Here is a 14,440-nt window from a genome sequence, read left to right on the forward strand (position 1 = left end):
TCCATGAACCAGGTTATCCACACTGTCTACTTGGATCTACTTGAGTCACTCAAAATATCATCAAACACTCTGGTTATAGGTGACTTGAACTACCCTTCCACAGGTTGGGTAAATTATACATGTACAAACACACTTGCCCTAAGGTTCTTGAACTTTGTTAGATAGTTGGCATTCTCACAAGGGGCCCTAACATTCTTGATCTGGTACTCACTAACATGGGAAATGAGTGTACCACCACAAGTGTGCGTCCCTCCCTGGTGAAGTCTGATCATAAATCAGTCTTGTTCGAAGTAAAGGTAACATCAGACCCCCCCCCCCCCCGGAGAAATTAAGCTAAAACCTTCTCCAAAGCCAACTACAGCCTCTTAAGGGACTGCATTAATAGCTTCAAAGCTTCTGCCCCCTCTAACTACAGTAATACCTATACTGGGATATACACCAATGCTCTGTATAAGCATCTATACAATTCTCTTGAAGCAGCATTACTTGATAGGACCAAAGCAAGATCCTCTAGAAAAAAACAAGCCTGCCTGGTACACATCTGACATAAACAGGTTATACAAAAAGAAGAAGAAATTGCTGTTTAAGAAAATGAAGGAATGGTCTCAGAACTGGAAGCACACCCTTCTCAGCTTGAGCAAGTAAATAAGACATCGTGTAAAGTCATCTAAAGCAAACTACAAATCTAAATTAGCATCCTTAGTTAAGAATAACCATGAGGCATTCTTTGGCTACATCTGCTACCTTAAAGGAAAAGCTCAGATTTGCACTGAACTTGTGGTGAATGGTACCACATATACTGAACCCATAGAAATAGCCAACCTGCTATCGGACAGGTTCAGTGAACCACCCCCCCAGTCCCTGCCAAATATACCCCAGAAAATTCCTTCCACCTGTTCTCCACCTAGTATCTCTAAAGAGAAGGTCTTAACCACTGTCACAAAGTTCAAAAATATAGCCTCTATGGGACCTGATAACATCCCAGGCTGCATTCTAAATGGTTTAAAACATGAGTTAGCAACACCATTGAGTACTCTTTTTAACCACAGCCTAAGCAGCAGTTTTGTCCATGCTGAATGGAAAACAGCTACGTCATCCTCTTGCACAAAAGGGGTGCATCCACCGACTCTAGGAACTATAGACCCATAAGCCTAATCAACTGTATCCGCAAGGTCATGGAGAGAATCATCATGGACCTTATCAATAAAGATATAAGAGACCTTCAAACGCTTGACCCGACCCAGTATGGTTTTCTTAAAGGGAGATCATGCCTGTTGAACCTGGTGGACTTTGTTGGAGAAAGTCACCAGAGCCATGGATGAAAGCAAATCTGTGCATATGGCCTACCTAGACTTGGCCAAGGCCTTTGACACAATTCCCCACTCAGACATCATTGAAAAACTCACCATTAATTGAGTACAGTGCTCCCTTTGGTATGTACCTTGCCAGGCAGCTGCAGCAAATGGAGAGACCTCACAGGTTTCTCACAAAGAAAATTCAGGTTCTTCACCACATGTCATATGTGAACAGACTGAAACCTCTGTCACTGTACTCTGTTTTGTATAGACTACTCAGAAATGACCTGTACCTTGTATATAGAGCAACCTCTGATCCTGCCTTAATGGAAATGCTGTACATTTGTAAGTCAAATTGTACATGATTCACTTGCTCTAGGGACCTTAGGGACCTTAACCTGGCCTATGACATCAACAAGACTTGCTGGAGAGACAGATATCTCACAGAGATTACCTCTCCTCTAGAACAAGCTTCCAATTCAAGTTAAAAAGAGCCCTTCATTGATCTTATTTAAGTGTAACTTAGACAATTGGATGGGAAACCACAAATTCACCCCAGGGGTTTCACCTGTGTCCCTCTTAGATAGGGGCAATAGGTGCTGATTTAGATCAGCTTGTAAGCATAGATCATATCTTAGTCTGTATAGGGAACAAGGGTTGAACTTGGCTAGGCTTGTAAGGGCCCTAGGGCCATTAGCCTAGTAAGCTTCTATGATCCTATGATCTTGTGATCCTATGAAATGACTACCCATAAGTTATCAGCTAGAATTAAGGAACATGTTAAGTTATTAAGAAGAGACACTACAGATGCTGTGTTTTGACAAACCTGTGTCTGTCAGGGTATAAAAAGAAATATTGCAGTAGCTCATGAACCCTGTGACTACAGAGGTGGGAATTACACAAATAAAGTAGAGACCATGGAAACTAAATGGTAGGTATATTTACAGGCTGTTGAAAAACAAAATGCTTCCAGGAGTCAAGCTGCCAAACTGGTATTAACGCAAGTTTATTACTACACAAAAAGCGTTTTCGCTTCTCCTGAGTCAGAAAATAATGACACACTTGGGTTTCAGACTTCATACCCTTCCAAAAATTCATGCTAATAAAAAAAGTGTTGTTCTATCAATTTTCTAAAAGTTTGTAACTGCAATATTTAAAGCGTATCCCTATTTTGGGGCCTTTTCCCTAATATTGATGGCTTTGTCCAGATTTCTTGCTCTAAGAGTTTGAAATGTATGGATGGTAATGGGACAAGCAACTTCCTACCTGAATGATGGTTCCACTGGATGGATCTGGGGATGACCCCCACCACTACGGAATGAATGGGTTCTAATCAGACTGTTGGAAGCTCAATGGTTGTCAGGTATAGGGGTAAAAAGTACACAGAAACAAAAAAATATAATTTAAAAAAAAGACATTTAGTGTAAAATAGGTGATGAAAAAGAAGAATGTGTGATGGGAAAGGGGACATAAGGGAGACAGGAGATATGAAAGTTATAAATGAAAGTTTAGAGACATACAATAATTATAAGTAACTATATGGAGGCCATTATTAACTCAGAAAATGTTATACTTGGACAAGGTGGTAGTATCTTGTACAAAAATCAGAATTAATACAAATATTAAGTTAAATGTAAAGGTATCAGTGAGGAAAGAATACAATTGTTTGGTAGAGGGATTAAACCATCACATGGAAATAATTCAGTTTGTTTTAAAAAGTCAATAAAGAAGTATGTATAAAAATGAAAAGTATGTAATCAAGGTAAATGCAGATGAATAGTTAATAACTGATGTGAGAGATAAAAAAGGAAAATAAGGGAAGGAGGGAGTAATGGATGCAGTAGAATATTGTACAGAAAATATGTTAAAAAGGATGAAAAAAGAAAGGTAATGGACAAGGAATAAGTTAACTGGGAGCAAAAAGTGAAACAGTAGTGAAAGAGGTAACTATGAGAAAGGTTAATACAGAGGATTATGATTGATGCTCTCATCAAAACTAAGTTGGTATGTGTTCGAGAAATGGTTTTAAGAAATTTCCCACTGAGAAATTTTCCCTTCTATTACCCGGTTTAAGTGCAGCCTGGACCAGTGGATGGGGAATAGAATATTAACACTGGGCCTGGCACCCATGTCCCTTACGGACAGGAGTAGCTTATAAATGTTTGTCTCTCAATGTCCTGTTTGGATACAGGCATCATTACTCTTTCAGGAAAGCCTGGCTAGGCATAGAAAGCCCCCCCATCCCGGGTCGTTAGCCTATTAACAATCTATGACTTGATGAGATAAGTATTGGATGGTTAAGTTCTGGAATCCTTTTCAGAAATATACAACGAATATTTATGATATAAATATAGAGGATCATGACCGAGAAAGAGAGAATGAGATGCAGGCAGGGGGAGGGTTGGCATAATAATTCTTTGTAGTGCTTTGCCAGCTTTCAATGCCATAAAGCTGGGAGCAAGCACTGGCAGAAAGGCAGTGTAAAGCAGTCCCTTATGTTACACAAGGTCAGGGACACATTACCAGCACAGACAGCAGGCAGAAACAAATTGTTTTTTTTTTTTATTCTGCCACTGTCATTTGCTAGTCAGTACTAGCAGGTTTAACTGCCTAGTGAGAGGCCCAAACTTAACAAGTTAAGGAGGGTGTGTTTAACATTTTTTAAATATCTTGTCTCATGCTATACTAGTGCTTAACTGATTTGTCTTTCTCCAGACATTGGAGTGTAATAACTACACTCCCTGCACAACTAGATATTTATTTTCAGAGACCAAATCGTAATGCTTTGTCATAGATTAGTTTTAGATGTTGGAGTGGTGGTGCAGTGGTTAGTATTATTGCCTCATAGCAAGAAGTTCTGTGTTTGATTCTCAGCTAGAGTGCCTTCTGTGTGGAGTCTGCATGTCCTCCCTGTGGTTGAGTGAGTTTTGAAAGATATGCAGGTAGGTGCATGTGTGTGCCTTCTGTGAAGGTTGGGTGCCAGGCTGGCAACTTGACTCCGTAAAAACACCACTGCCAATCAATCTGCGAACTGGTGATCCACTTTGGAGACCCCTATCAGGAAAATCTGAAAGACATTTTAGATGTCCAAACTGAAACACCATGTAAAAAAAAGAGCTCAGCAATGTGAAGTATCTAACAGCTTTTAATGCTTTCTGATTAGTGGTGCATTTTTCATTGATCTATCTGCAATCTGCATGGCAATATGAGATATATTATAGCTAATAAGGCTGTTAGTTGACTATAGGTGATTTCAGAATCAGAATCAGAAATAACTTTATTGATCCCACAGGAAATTGCTTATGTTACAACTGCACAGATAAACATAGACACTATGTAGACCAAACACAAATGATATGATAGATACTATAATCACTTATGTTACTTATGTTACCCAACATATATAGCAGCAATACCTGACATAGGTGCAGTATTAACCATAGCCAAAGTATTAGATGAGCTTGATACCACATATCGTAGTGACACGAAGGGGGGAGCCTTTCGTGTTAATTACCACTCATGCTAAGATATGTGGTATTGCACATTACGATATTTTAACTAACGTATAGCATATTGCACAAAGGATAATTGTATTGATGATTAATATTGCACTGAAAAAAGAGAAATAAAAAGGATGGGGGAAAAAGAAAAAAACATGGGTTAGAGTTTAACATTGCTCAATGTGGTCTCCTTCAGTAGTGGAGGTGGTGCTGAGATGGTAGGAGGTGTTATATGGTCTGATGCCTGTGAGCAGGAAGGATTTCCTGTGATAGTCAGTGGAACACTTTATGCTCATCAGTCTCCTACTAAAGGAACTTCTCTGTCCATCTATCACTCTGCTGAATGGGTGGTCATCTTTTCCATGATGGACTTTAGTTGTGCTAACATTATTCTCGCAGCCACGGTTTTAAGAGTGGCCAGTTCTCCAACTACCGAGCTAGCCTTCCTTACCAATTTATTGAGTCTGTTTGCCTCAGCCTTCTTTATGCTACTACCCCAGCATATCACTGTGAAAAAGATACTGTTGGCCACTACAGTCTCATAGAACAACTGCAGCATAGTGTTGCCGACTCCAAAGGATGAGTCTTCGTAGTAAGTGCAGCCTACTCTGACCCTTTGTATATGCTACTTGCGAGTTTTTGGACCAGTCCAGCTTACTGTCCAGGTGCACTCCCAGATACTTGTAGTCCTGAACAATCTCCACATCAACCCCGCTAACTGACAGAGGGGTCATAGAGGGAAGAGATTGTGATCTCCCTGGATCTACTACCAGCCCCTTCATTTTACTGATGTTCAGCTGCAACTGATTAATCTCACACCAGCTCACAAAGCTATCCACCACCCTCCTGTATTCCTCCTCATCTCCATGCCTGATAATTCCTACTATGACTGAGTCATCCAAGAATTTTTGCAGGTGACAGCACTCAGTGTTATAGCTGAAGTCTATGGTATACAGAGTGAAAAGGAAAGGTGATACGTCCCCCTGCAGTGCTCCAGTACTACATAGCACTGTATCAGACACACAGCCCTGCACTCAGACATATTGGGGTATATCTGTCAGATAATCCAGGATCCATGAAACTAAGGGAGTATCCACATTCACAGCTGACAGCTTACTCCCTAGCCTGTCTGGTTGGATGGTGTTAAAGGCACTTGAGAAGTTGAAGAACATGATTCTGAGGGATCCTCCTGGTTTGTTCAGGTGACAGTATGCTCTGTTCATAAAGTGGATAATGGCATCTTTGACTCCTGTGTTCTCCTGGTGTGTGAACTGAAGGGGGTCTAGTTCTGACCTGACCTTGGGGAGGAGTACTTCCAGGACCAGCGTCTCAAGGATTTTCATGCAGTGTGACATGAGTGTCACAGGTCTGTAATCTGACGTAGCCCCCCTGGGAGCCTTCTTTGGCACTGGAATCAAGCAGGATGTTTTCCACAACATAGGTACCTTATGGGTACTACAGATCAAGTTGAAGATCCTGAGTAGCACCCCTCCAACCTGGAAGGTGCAGGTCTTCAGCACTTGTTGGTTAATGCCATCAGGCTCCACTGCTTTTGTACAGCAAAGTCTTCTTATTTCTCTGATTACCCAATTCTCTGATAGCATGATAGTTGACCTGCTAGCCTCTCCTTTACGAGCTGAGATGGGAGTGTGAGCAATTTTTGTTTGTGCCATGTGGTCCAGATGTGATTGTGTACCTTCCTTCCCCTGTGTTGAATAGTAGAGATGGTGGGGAGGGAAGAGGCACACAAGGTATACTTTTTGCTATCCAGGAGGGCATCTTCCCTTTGCAAGTGGGGACCACATTGCATGTTTGTCCAGTGCGTGTTATTGAGCCTATTAAAGAACATGTTAAACTCATTGACTATCTCTTTACTCCCCTCTGTCACACGGCTGCTGGACTTATAGCCAGTAATGGTCCTTATCCCCATCCATACTTCTTTGCTGTTGCACCATTGCATTCTTTATTCTAGTGTCCTCCTGTACCTGTCCTTCCCCTCCTTAATCTTCTTGGACAGCTGTTTTAGTGCTGTTTTCACTGCGTCCCTAACTCCGCACCTGAATGCTAACTTTTTCTCATTCAGGTGGGCTTTGATATCCTCTGTGATCTATGTCTTGTTGTTTGGGAAGCAGCGTATAGATTTTAAGGGTACAGTGGTTTCCCAAAAAGCAAAACAGTTGCAGAACAAAACTTACTTCATAGAACGAACACTGGATGCAGTATGAAACAAATTAAGCAATGCTGATACTGAACAAGTGTTTAATAAAACAGCTTTCAGGTCAAACAAACCCTTCATCAGCGTTACTTGGTTTGTTTCATACTGCATATAGTGGTTTCCACACAGAAGTTGATGTATTCAGTGAAGCTACTGATGTCTTCCCCATGAGACTTACAGACAGCATCCCAGTCTGTGGTGTCAAAGCAGTCCCGAAGGGTTATGATGGCTTCCTTCATCCACATCCTGACCTTCCTGATGATGGCTGGCTGCTTATTAACCAGTGGCACATAGAGGGGGAGAAGATGCACCATGTTGTGATCTGATATCCTGAGCGGTGGGATGGCTGTGCAACTGTATGCTTCTTTAACATTCGCATACATTAAGTCAAGTGTTCTGTTTTCCCCGGTGGAGCAGTTGCCAAACTGGGAGAAAGTACTGAGCATTCTGTTTAGGGAGACATGGTTGAAGTCTCCAGAGATGAGGAAGAGAGCATCTGGATGATTTGTCAGGAGTCTTGCAGAGACCAAGTGGATGATGTCACATCCTGACATGGCATTGGCTGAGGGCAGGATGTAGACTGCAAAAGAATTGCATGGGAGAACTGTCTGGGCATATAGCATATAGATTTCTGTAGTAAGCATCGCAAAAGCTTATTTGATTATTTTTTTTTTATTTTATTGTCATTTGTTTACCTGTAAAGTACATCTGGGTCATACAAGCCCATTTTCAGCTGAGGCCTGGGGAGAAAAGCTCCAATTTGCACAACTAAGTTACAACTTTACAACACAATTCAGTTATTTAAAGTGTTGTATACAAAAAGAAAAATATAAATATTAGAGTGACAAGGAGAAAAAAGACAAAACAAAATTTATAATTTTAGTCTGAGGCATAACATTTACAATTCTTGTTAGGTATACTTAATTATCTAAGGTGGTATTAGCAGTGTTTGGAAAGTATTGCTTGTAGTTTATAGGTATAGAGAAAGGAGGAGAAGACAGGGTAAGGAGAGGCTGAGCAAGGAGAGGATAGTGAGGACAGTGAAAAATAATGGGTATAAAGAATGAAGATGAAATCTATTTTATGATCCATTAATGTGTCCTAGATTCATAGATTCCTATATTCATAGATGGTTACTAGGCTAAAGACCCTGGTGGCCTTTCTAAGAATAATGATGTCCTGTATCCAAATAGGACATTAAGGACCAGGCCCTTATAAGCTACCTCTGTCCATAAGGGACATGGGTGCCAGGTCTGGTGTAAATTTCCTATCCCCCATCGACTAGTCTAGGTTGCACTTAAACTGGGTAATAGACAAACTCAGCTTTACATGGATGAGAAGCCTATTCCATACGAGGGGTAGTCTCTGGGATACATGTCTGTCTCTACAACATGTTCTTTTTAAGTCACAGACACAATTTAGGTACCTAGACCTAGTACTATGAATATGTACGAGATTCATAAGTGTGGGGTTTCTGGATGCCTTGTAAGCCAGGCATAGATCACCCCTAAACAATCTATAGGAGACTGAGTAGAGGGTAAAGGCCTTAAGGCAAGTTTGTTATGCCTTGCATTTTTTTAAGGAACCTCTAAGGTCACTCTAGTTGCTGCATATGCCTGGTCGAGGATGATGACCTTTTTTGACCTAGATGCCATGCCCTTAATTATACATTGTGCAAAATTAAAGGACTTCCTCACCACTGTGGCCATGTGTTGGTCAGAGGCAAGGCTACTATATATGTGTGTACCCAGATACCTGACTACTGGGTCGACTCTTAGGGGTGTATTATCAACATGGTAATAAGCTGGGATGGTTTACTTCCCAAAGGGTATGATTATGCATTTCTTAGCATTGAGTTTAAGACCATGGTTTTGGCACCATTTGTTAGTCAGAGATAGACTTTCTTGAAGAATGCTAATGTCTGCAGGGCTGTACATATAACCACCAGCTTGCAATCATTTGCAAACTTAGTCAGCCATAAACCTTCAGCATTCACTTACATTTCAGATAAATAGATACCAAAATGAGCAGACCCAGTAGCAAGCCCTGGAGGGACTCTGCTAGTAACTGGCCTCTTGGTGGAGGTGGCCTCATGTATTTTGACCTCCTGGGTCCTATCAGTGGGGTATATATTACATCAACAAATGCTTAAAAAAGTGAACAATGATTAATTGACCCCATGTAAGTGAAAGCTTACAATGTCAAAACCTCAGAACAGTAATTTTTTTCCAAGGGAAAAAAATCACTGTTCCAAAAAAAAAAAAACAAAACAAAAAAAAACATTAAAACATTACATAAAGTGGGGGGCTTCACTCCCCCCACACCCCTCAAACCCCCCTACTTAAATATACCAACTCTGAGATCGCACTACAGTGCCATAAACAGCAAAGTAATGGAAGTGGCCAAGCAAATTCTTTCCCAAGAAAAGAATTCTCTTAAAAGCCACTTCACTATTTTGCCTTTTCGTTCTTTTACATTCGATCAAGACGCATTCTCCAGAATGCGTCTGCAATCACCTAATAGGAACCCTATCAGTGAGCCAGCTGGCTAACTAGTGGGTGATAAAAGGGTTTATGCCTAAATTAGTGAGCTTGTCTATAATACCTAAGTGGGGTATTGTATCAAAAGCCTCGGACAGGTAGAGGTAAGCTGTGTGCACAGTCTTACCTTCATCCAATTCTTTGGTGACCCTCTCAAAAAAGTCCACCAGATTTAATAGGAATGACCTTCCTTTAACAAAGCCCAGCTGTGATGGGTCTAGTGTGTACAGGTTACCTATGTCCTCATTTATCATATCCATGATGATTCTTTCCATGGCCTTGCATATGAAGCTGGCCTGTAATTACCCAGATCAGTGGATGGACCTCCTTTGTGCAGGGGAATGACTGTAGCCATCTTCCATTCCTTGGGCACAAAACCTGATGAAGGCACCAGCTGAAAAGCGATTCAAGTGAACCAGAGAGGTCATATTTCATGCTGTTTATTAAACATCCCAGAATGTTATCAGGGCCCATTGATGCAGTGTTTTTGGCCTTTGAAAGTACTTTGATGACCTGTTCCCTAGTAATGGTTGGGGGGGGATTGTGTTATGTGGTATTTCCTTTGGAATAAAAGGGCAGGTAGTGGGGTGAAAAATTTAAGCTGAACCTGTCAGCCAAAAGGTTGGCAATGGCCTCCTGTGCAGTGTGGGTGATGGCATTTACGTTAGGTTCTGCATGTTGTGTATTTCCTCTGAGGTTATGGATATAGCTGTAGAAAGCTCTGTGGTTGTCCTCTGCCTGAGAAGCTATTTTTTTCTTGAAATTTAGCCTATGAAGTATTAATTAACCCTCTTAGCTGCCTGTTTAGATTGGTCAGGGGATTTTAGTATACATGGGTTTGTTCCACCTATGTTAGGCCGGCATTTTCTACTTTTCTTGTATAATGGATTGATATTGTGATTCCACCAGAGTGGCTTGTCTTTTGAGGTTGTCTTATTCTTAATGGGCACAGCTCGGTCTATACAGCTATCAGTATGTATGCACAGGGATTTTTTAAATAGCTGAGTGTATGCTATGGTGTTTACTGGGTTTGGGGGTACTTGGAATTTAGCCAAGGTGTTGCTTAGTAGAGAGAGGTTTGCCTTGGAATAGTTCCTAAAGGTTTTTGGTTTCGCTAGATCCCTGGATTTAATTTTTATTTCAAGTAATGCTGCCTTAAGGAAAGTTCTGACAAGTGAAGATATTACATTGGGTGAGGAACATCTGTCCATCATGTTCATGAGTACATGGTCAAGGATGTTTGTACGTCTGGTAGGAGAATGGACTAACTGTTGCAAGATGTTGTAAAGTTTTAACCACTATGCCAACTCTTCCCACTGTCAGCAATCCATATACCTAGTATGAGAATAGAACCCACTGCCTTCTACACAAAAGATGAACATGCTACCTGTTGCACCACTGACACTGACTAGTAATGGGACCAATTAATAAAAATATATGCATGTTTCCTTTGGAGGTGTATTTGTACTTCCAGTAGATAATTACACCTGAGACGTATTCTGGCAATTTCTTTGTAAAAACTCAAACATTGGATCCATTGGGTCACCATTTTGTATAGTTGTATAGTTGTCCATCTCTTCATTCATCAAACAAATGTTATACTCCTTACTCATTTAAAGTTGGATATATACTTGTGTTCAAAAGAAAGCATACAGAGGTGCACTGAAAACACATTTCAGGAAAACAAACTGGCTTGGAGGAAGTGGCCACTAGCCAACTACATTCATCAATACTTCACAGAGAATCAACTTAGCTTTAGAGATGAAAAGTTACAGCATAGAAAGGGAAAGAAACAAAGGGTAGTTCTTCCAAAATGAAAAATCTGTATTTTTAGCTAATCCTTGAGACAGGATTGGATTACTGAATTACATTAACCAGTGAGCCATGGTTAAAATCATTCTCACAAGTGTTAAACTGTTAAAATGAATGGATGGCAGACAAAATTAGAACAGCCATGTTATGTCAAGCTGGAAAGAAGGAAAATAATCCATGAAATATCAAAGATGAAGGCAGTTATCAGGAACCACAGGCATAGGAGTGGGATTAAGTGAAGCTGAACAGAGTAACTTGTAGGAATTCAGAGGATACGTAATAAGTCTCCACAATATGCTAGTGGTGAAAAAGGATGTAAATAATATGAAGTGGAGTTTATCTTAATATGTATAAATCTATGGGTACATACCACAGACTGCAGGGTGGTGCCAGAACCTAGGGATCACTCACTGGGCATGGAAATATTGGGCAAAAGGGCATCATAAACTAGTCTTTTAGTAGGTTATAATGACTAGTAGGAAAAGTGCATCATAAACTAGTCTTTAAGTAGGTTATACTGACTAGTAGGCTGAATCTGTACTCTACAAAATCTGCAGAAAGGATAGATAATGAATGCTCACTCGTCTTCCTATCTGTCTTTTTAACCTTTTTGTTATAGGTACAACCTGGATACTGGAAATAGTGGACATGATCGACAATGAAGGGGATGTGGAAAAGTGCAAACGAGCTCCTACCTTTGTACGGTTCCCTTTCCTTGAAATCAGTCCTCCACCTCCAGTTAAACCAGGTAAGTGACAAAATACCCTTCTTAACTCCTGTACTCTTCTGTAAGAAACAGATAATTTAGAATGCCTTTTTCTCTACTAGTCTTTAAGCATGATCCGGTGCAAAATAGGAAGTCAGATTTTGCAGAACACTTTGCACACTTGTATTGCTTTTTAAGCAAATTAGATGCTGATAGGAAGCGTAAGAATCTGTGAGTATGTATATTTTAAAAAAGGACGCGAAAAAGAAAGAAAGAGAGAATGAGAAACGTGCTCTTGGAGGATTGGCATAATGGGTAAGGTCTGACCTCTGCCTTTTGGCTACATTTGTGATAATCTGTAGACTGATAGCTCAGTATTTACATACAAACCAATAAAATGCATACATACATACATACATACGTATATGTGTGTATGTGCATGTGTATCTATAAAAATATATAAATATATATGAGCAGAAGGAAAAAGAAAGCAGAGTAACATTTGTATATCTGCCTTTATAGTTGTTTATTTCTAGAGTGCTCTGTAACGCAGCATTACATTTTGAATTGATGATGACTGAATTAAACAAGGAGAACAGAAAACTCTACACCACCTCATATTTATTACTTATTAGGCCTTTTGTTGAATACAGTGTCCCTTTCACATGTAGCTCGCTAAGCACCTAAGCCAACTCGAGAGACCTCAGCATTGCCTCTGTTGAAACATCTTGCGTCTCAGTACCCTCAGCTATTCTAACAGATTAAGTGCTAAGTCGCTCTGCTCAGTGTTTTTATACTCCTGAGGTGCACTCTCTGTTTAGCCTTCTGCACTATGAATAACCCATCAATAGTTGAACTCCACCTAAACTGAACTAGTAAATATCTTCTCTAAAGATCTAAACCTATACTGCTACTGCAGCATCACCGACTGGTGCAATAGATACCTAACTAAATGTATTCCAGGTCTTTGGAATAGGATGCCCTTACATATCAAACAGAGTAGCAACCCTTAAAACCAGTCTGGATGACAGGATGGGTGATAAATTTCAATGCTGGGTCATACCTTTCCACCTTCCCTGATTTTGCAGAATGTTCCTGATTTTGCCTAATATTGTTGTCCTGTCCCAGGTAAAATGTTTGATTTTTCTGGTAAATCACTAAAGATTACAGTTAATCAAAAATGTCAGATAATTGAGATTTGTGCTTTTAATTGTTTTGAAAAAATCCTGTTGATGTGCATCATTTGATCACTGCTGCAGAAGCCTTAGCTACGAGGATTACGTCCTGCTAATGATATAATAGCTGGTCAGCTTTCAAAGCTTAAGGACACCTTCCATACACCCAAGCCTTTAATCAGCTTGAGCAGAGCTGAAGTAAAAAACAGTGGCTTGGGAGCTAAGCCAATCAGAGCTTTCCTACCTTTCAAAGAACACTACTCTTCTCTATTACTGGGCAGATATGTTTCCTTTGGGGGGAGAAAGCTTCCACATTTCATTGTTTGTCAGAGACATTAGCTTTTTCTGTAAAGGTATTTATTTTCAGCCGTGAAAATGTGTTTTAATGACTGAGACAAGACATTTAGTGACTTTTTACTAGGAGTTTTTTTTTTTTTACTTTTGAGGGAAAAATTTGTTAAAACGTATATAAAACTACTTTCTCCTAACTAAAAATTGTGTTAAATTACTTTTGGGAGTTGGGGTAACTGTTTAAAGTGCTTGTATTGTGTTTTTGGTGTCTTTTTCAGATACTTAACTGTTTCACTGACTAGTGATGCCAGGCTTCCCCAGGATTAAGGTATCTTTCTTGACATCACCATGGAGCAACCTACCGATTCCTCATTTCTAAATCATCTCAGTGACTGATGGGTGACTCTGCTGTGGCCATTACAGGCTCCTCAGACCACTCATCTTTTTCCTTAGCGAACTCAGGTGGAGCCACTATGGACAATACAGTTAGACATGTCCTCTGCTGCTATTGGAGCACCCCTCAAAGGCAAGGGACAACCACTCTTGGTGGTCTTGGAAGAAGGGCAATGGAATAACTATCTGACCAGCCAGGCAGAAATGCATGTGTCTAGGTAGGTTTTGTCTTGTCAAAAGTAAGTCTGCTTTTTTAGAAAAGCCTGACAAAAAGAAGCAAAAATTCAGATGTTTATCTTCACCTGTGTCTGCCACTTTTCACAGGGGTAGTTTATAGGGCTTAACTCAGGGTTTAGTTCAGCCTCTTGAGCCTACCAGTCCAGGTATTTCTAGTAAGAGAAAAGGGATTCTTCACGTTCTCAGAATGTCCAAATCACTGAACAGGAAAATAATTGTGATGGGCAACTTCTTTTGGGAAGGTTTCTGATTTTGATTTTGAGTAAAGTGTCTCCT

The 14,440-nt window shown here is 40.3% G+C and overlaps 1 protein-coding gene across 1 annotated transcript in view; it reads left to right on the forward strand.

Moving 5' to 3' along the window:
• The window catches only part of LOC122813763 (sulfotransferase 1C1-like), a 244,763-nt gene that overhangs the window by 47,340 nt on the left and 182,983 nt on the right, over nt 1-14,440 (forward strand). Inside the window, exon 2 of the mRNA XM_044086254.1 lies at nt 11,982-12,110. Coding sequence (XP_043942189.1) covers nt 11,982-12,110 — 129 coding nt within the window. The remainder of the gene's footprint in view (nt 1-11,981; nt 12,111-14,440) is intronic.

The sequence above is a fragment of the Protopterus annectens genome, chromosome 10.part0, assembly GCF_019279795.1.
Source record: "Protopterus annectens isolate FY-2018-M chromosome 10.part0, PAN1.0, whole genome shotgun sequence".
NCBI classification, from domain to species: domain Eukaryota; kingdom Metazoa; phylum Chordata; order Ceratodontiformes; family Protopteridae; genus Protopterus; species Protopterus annectens.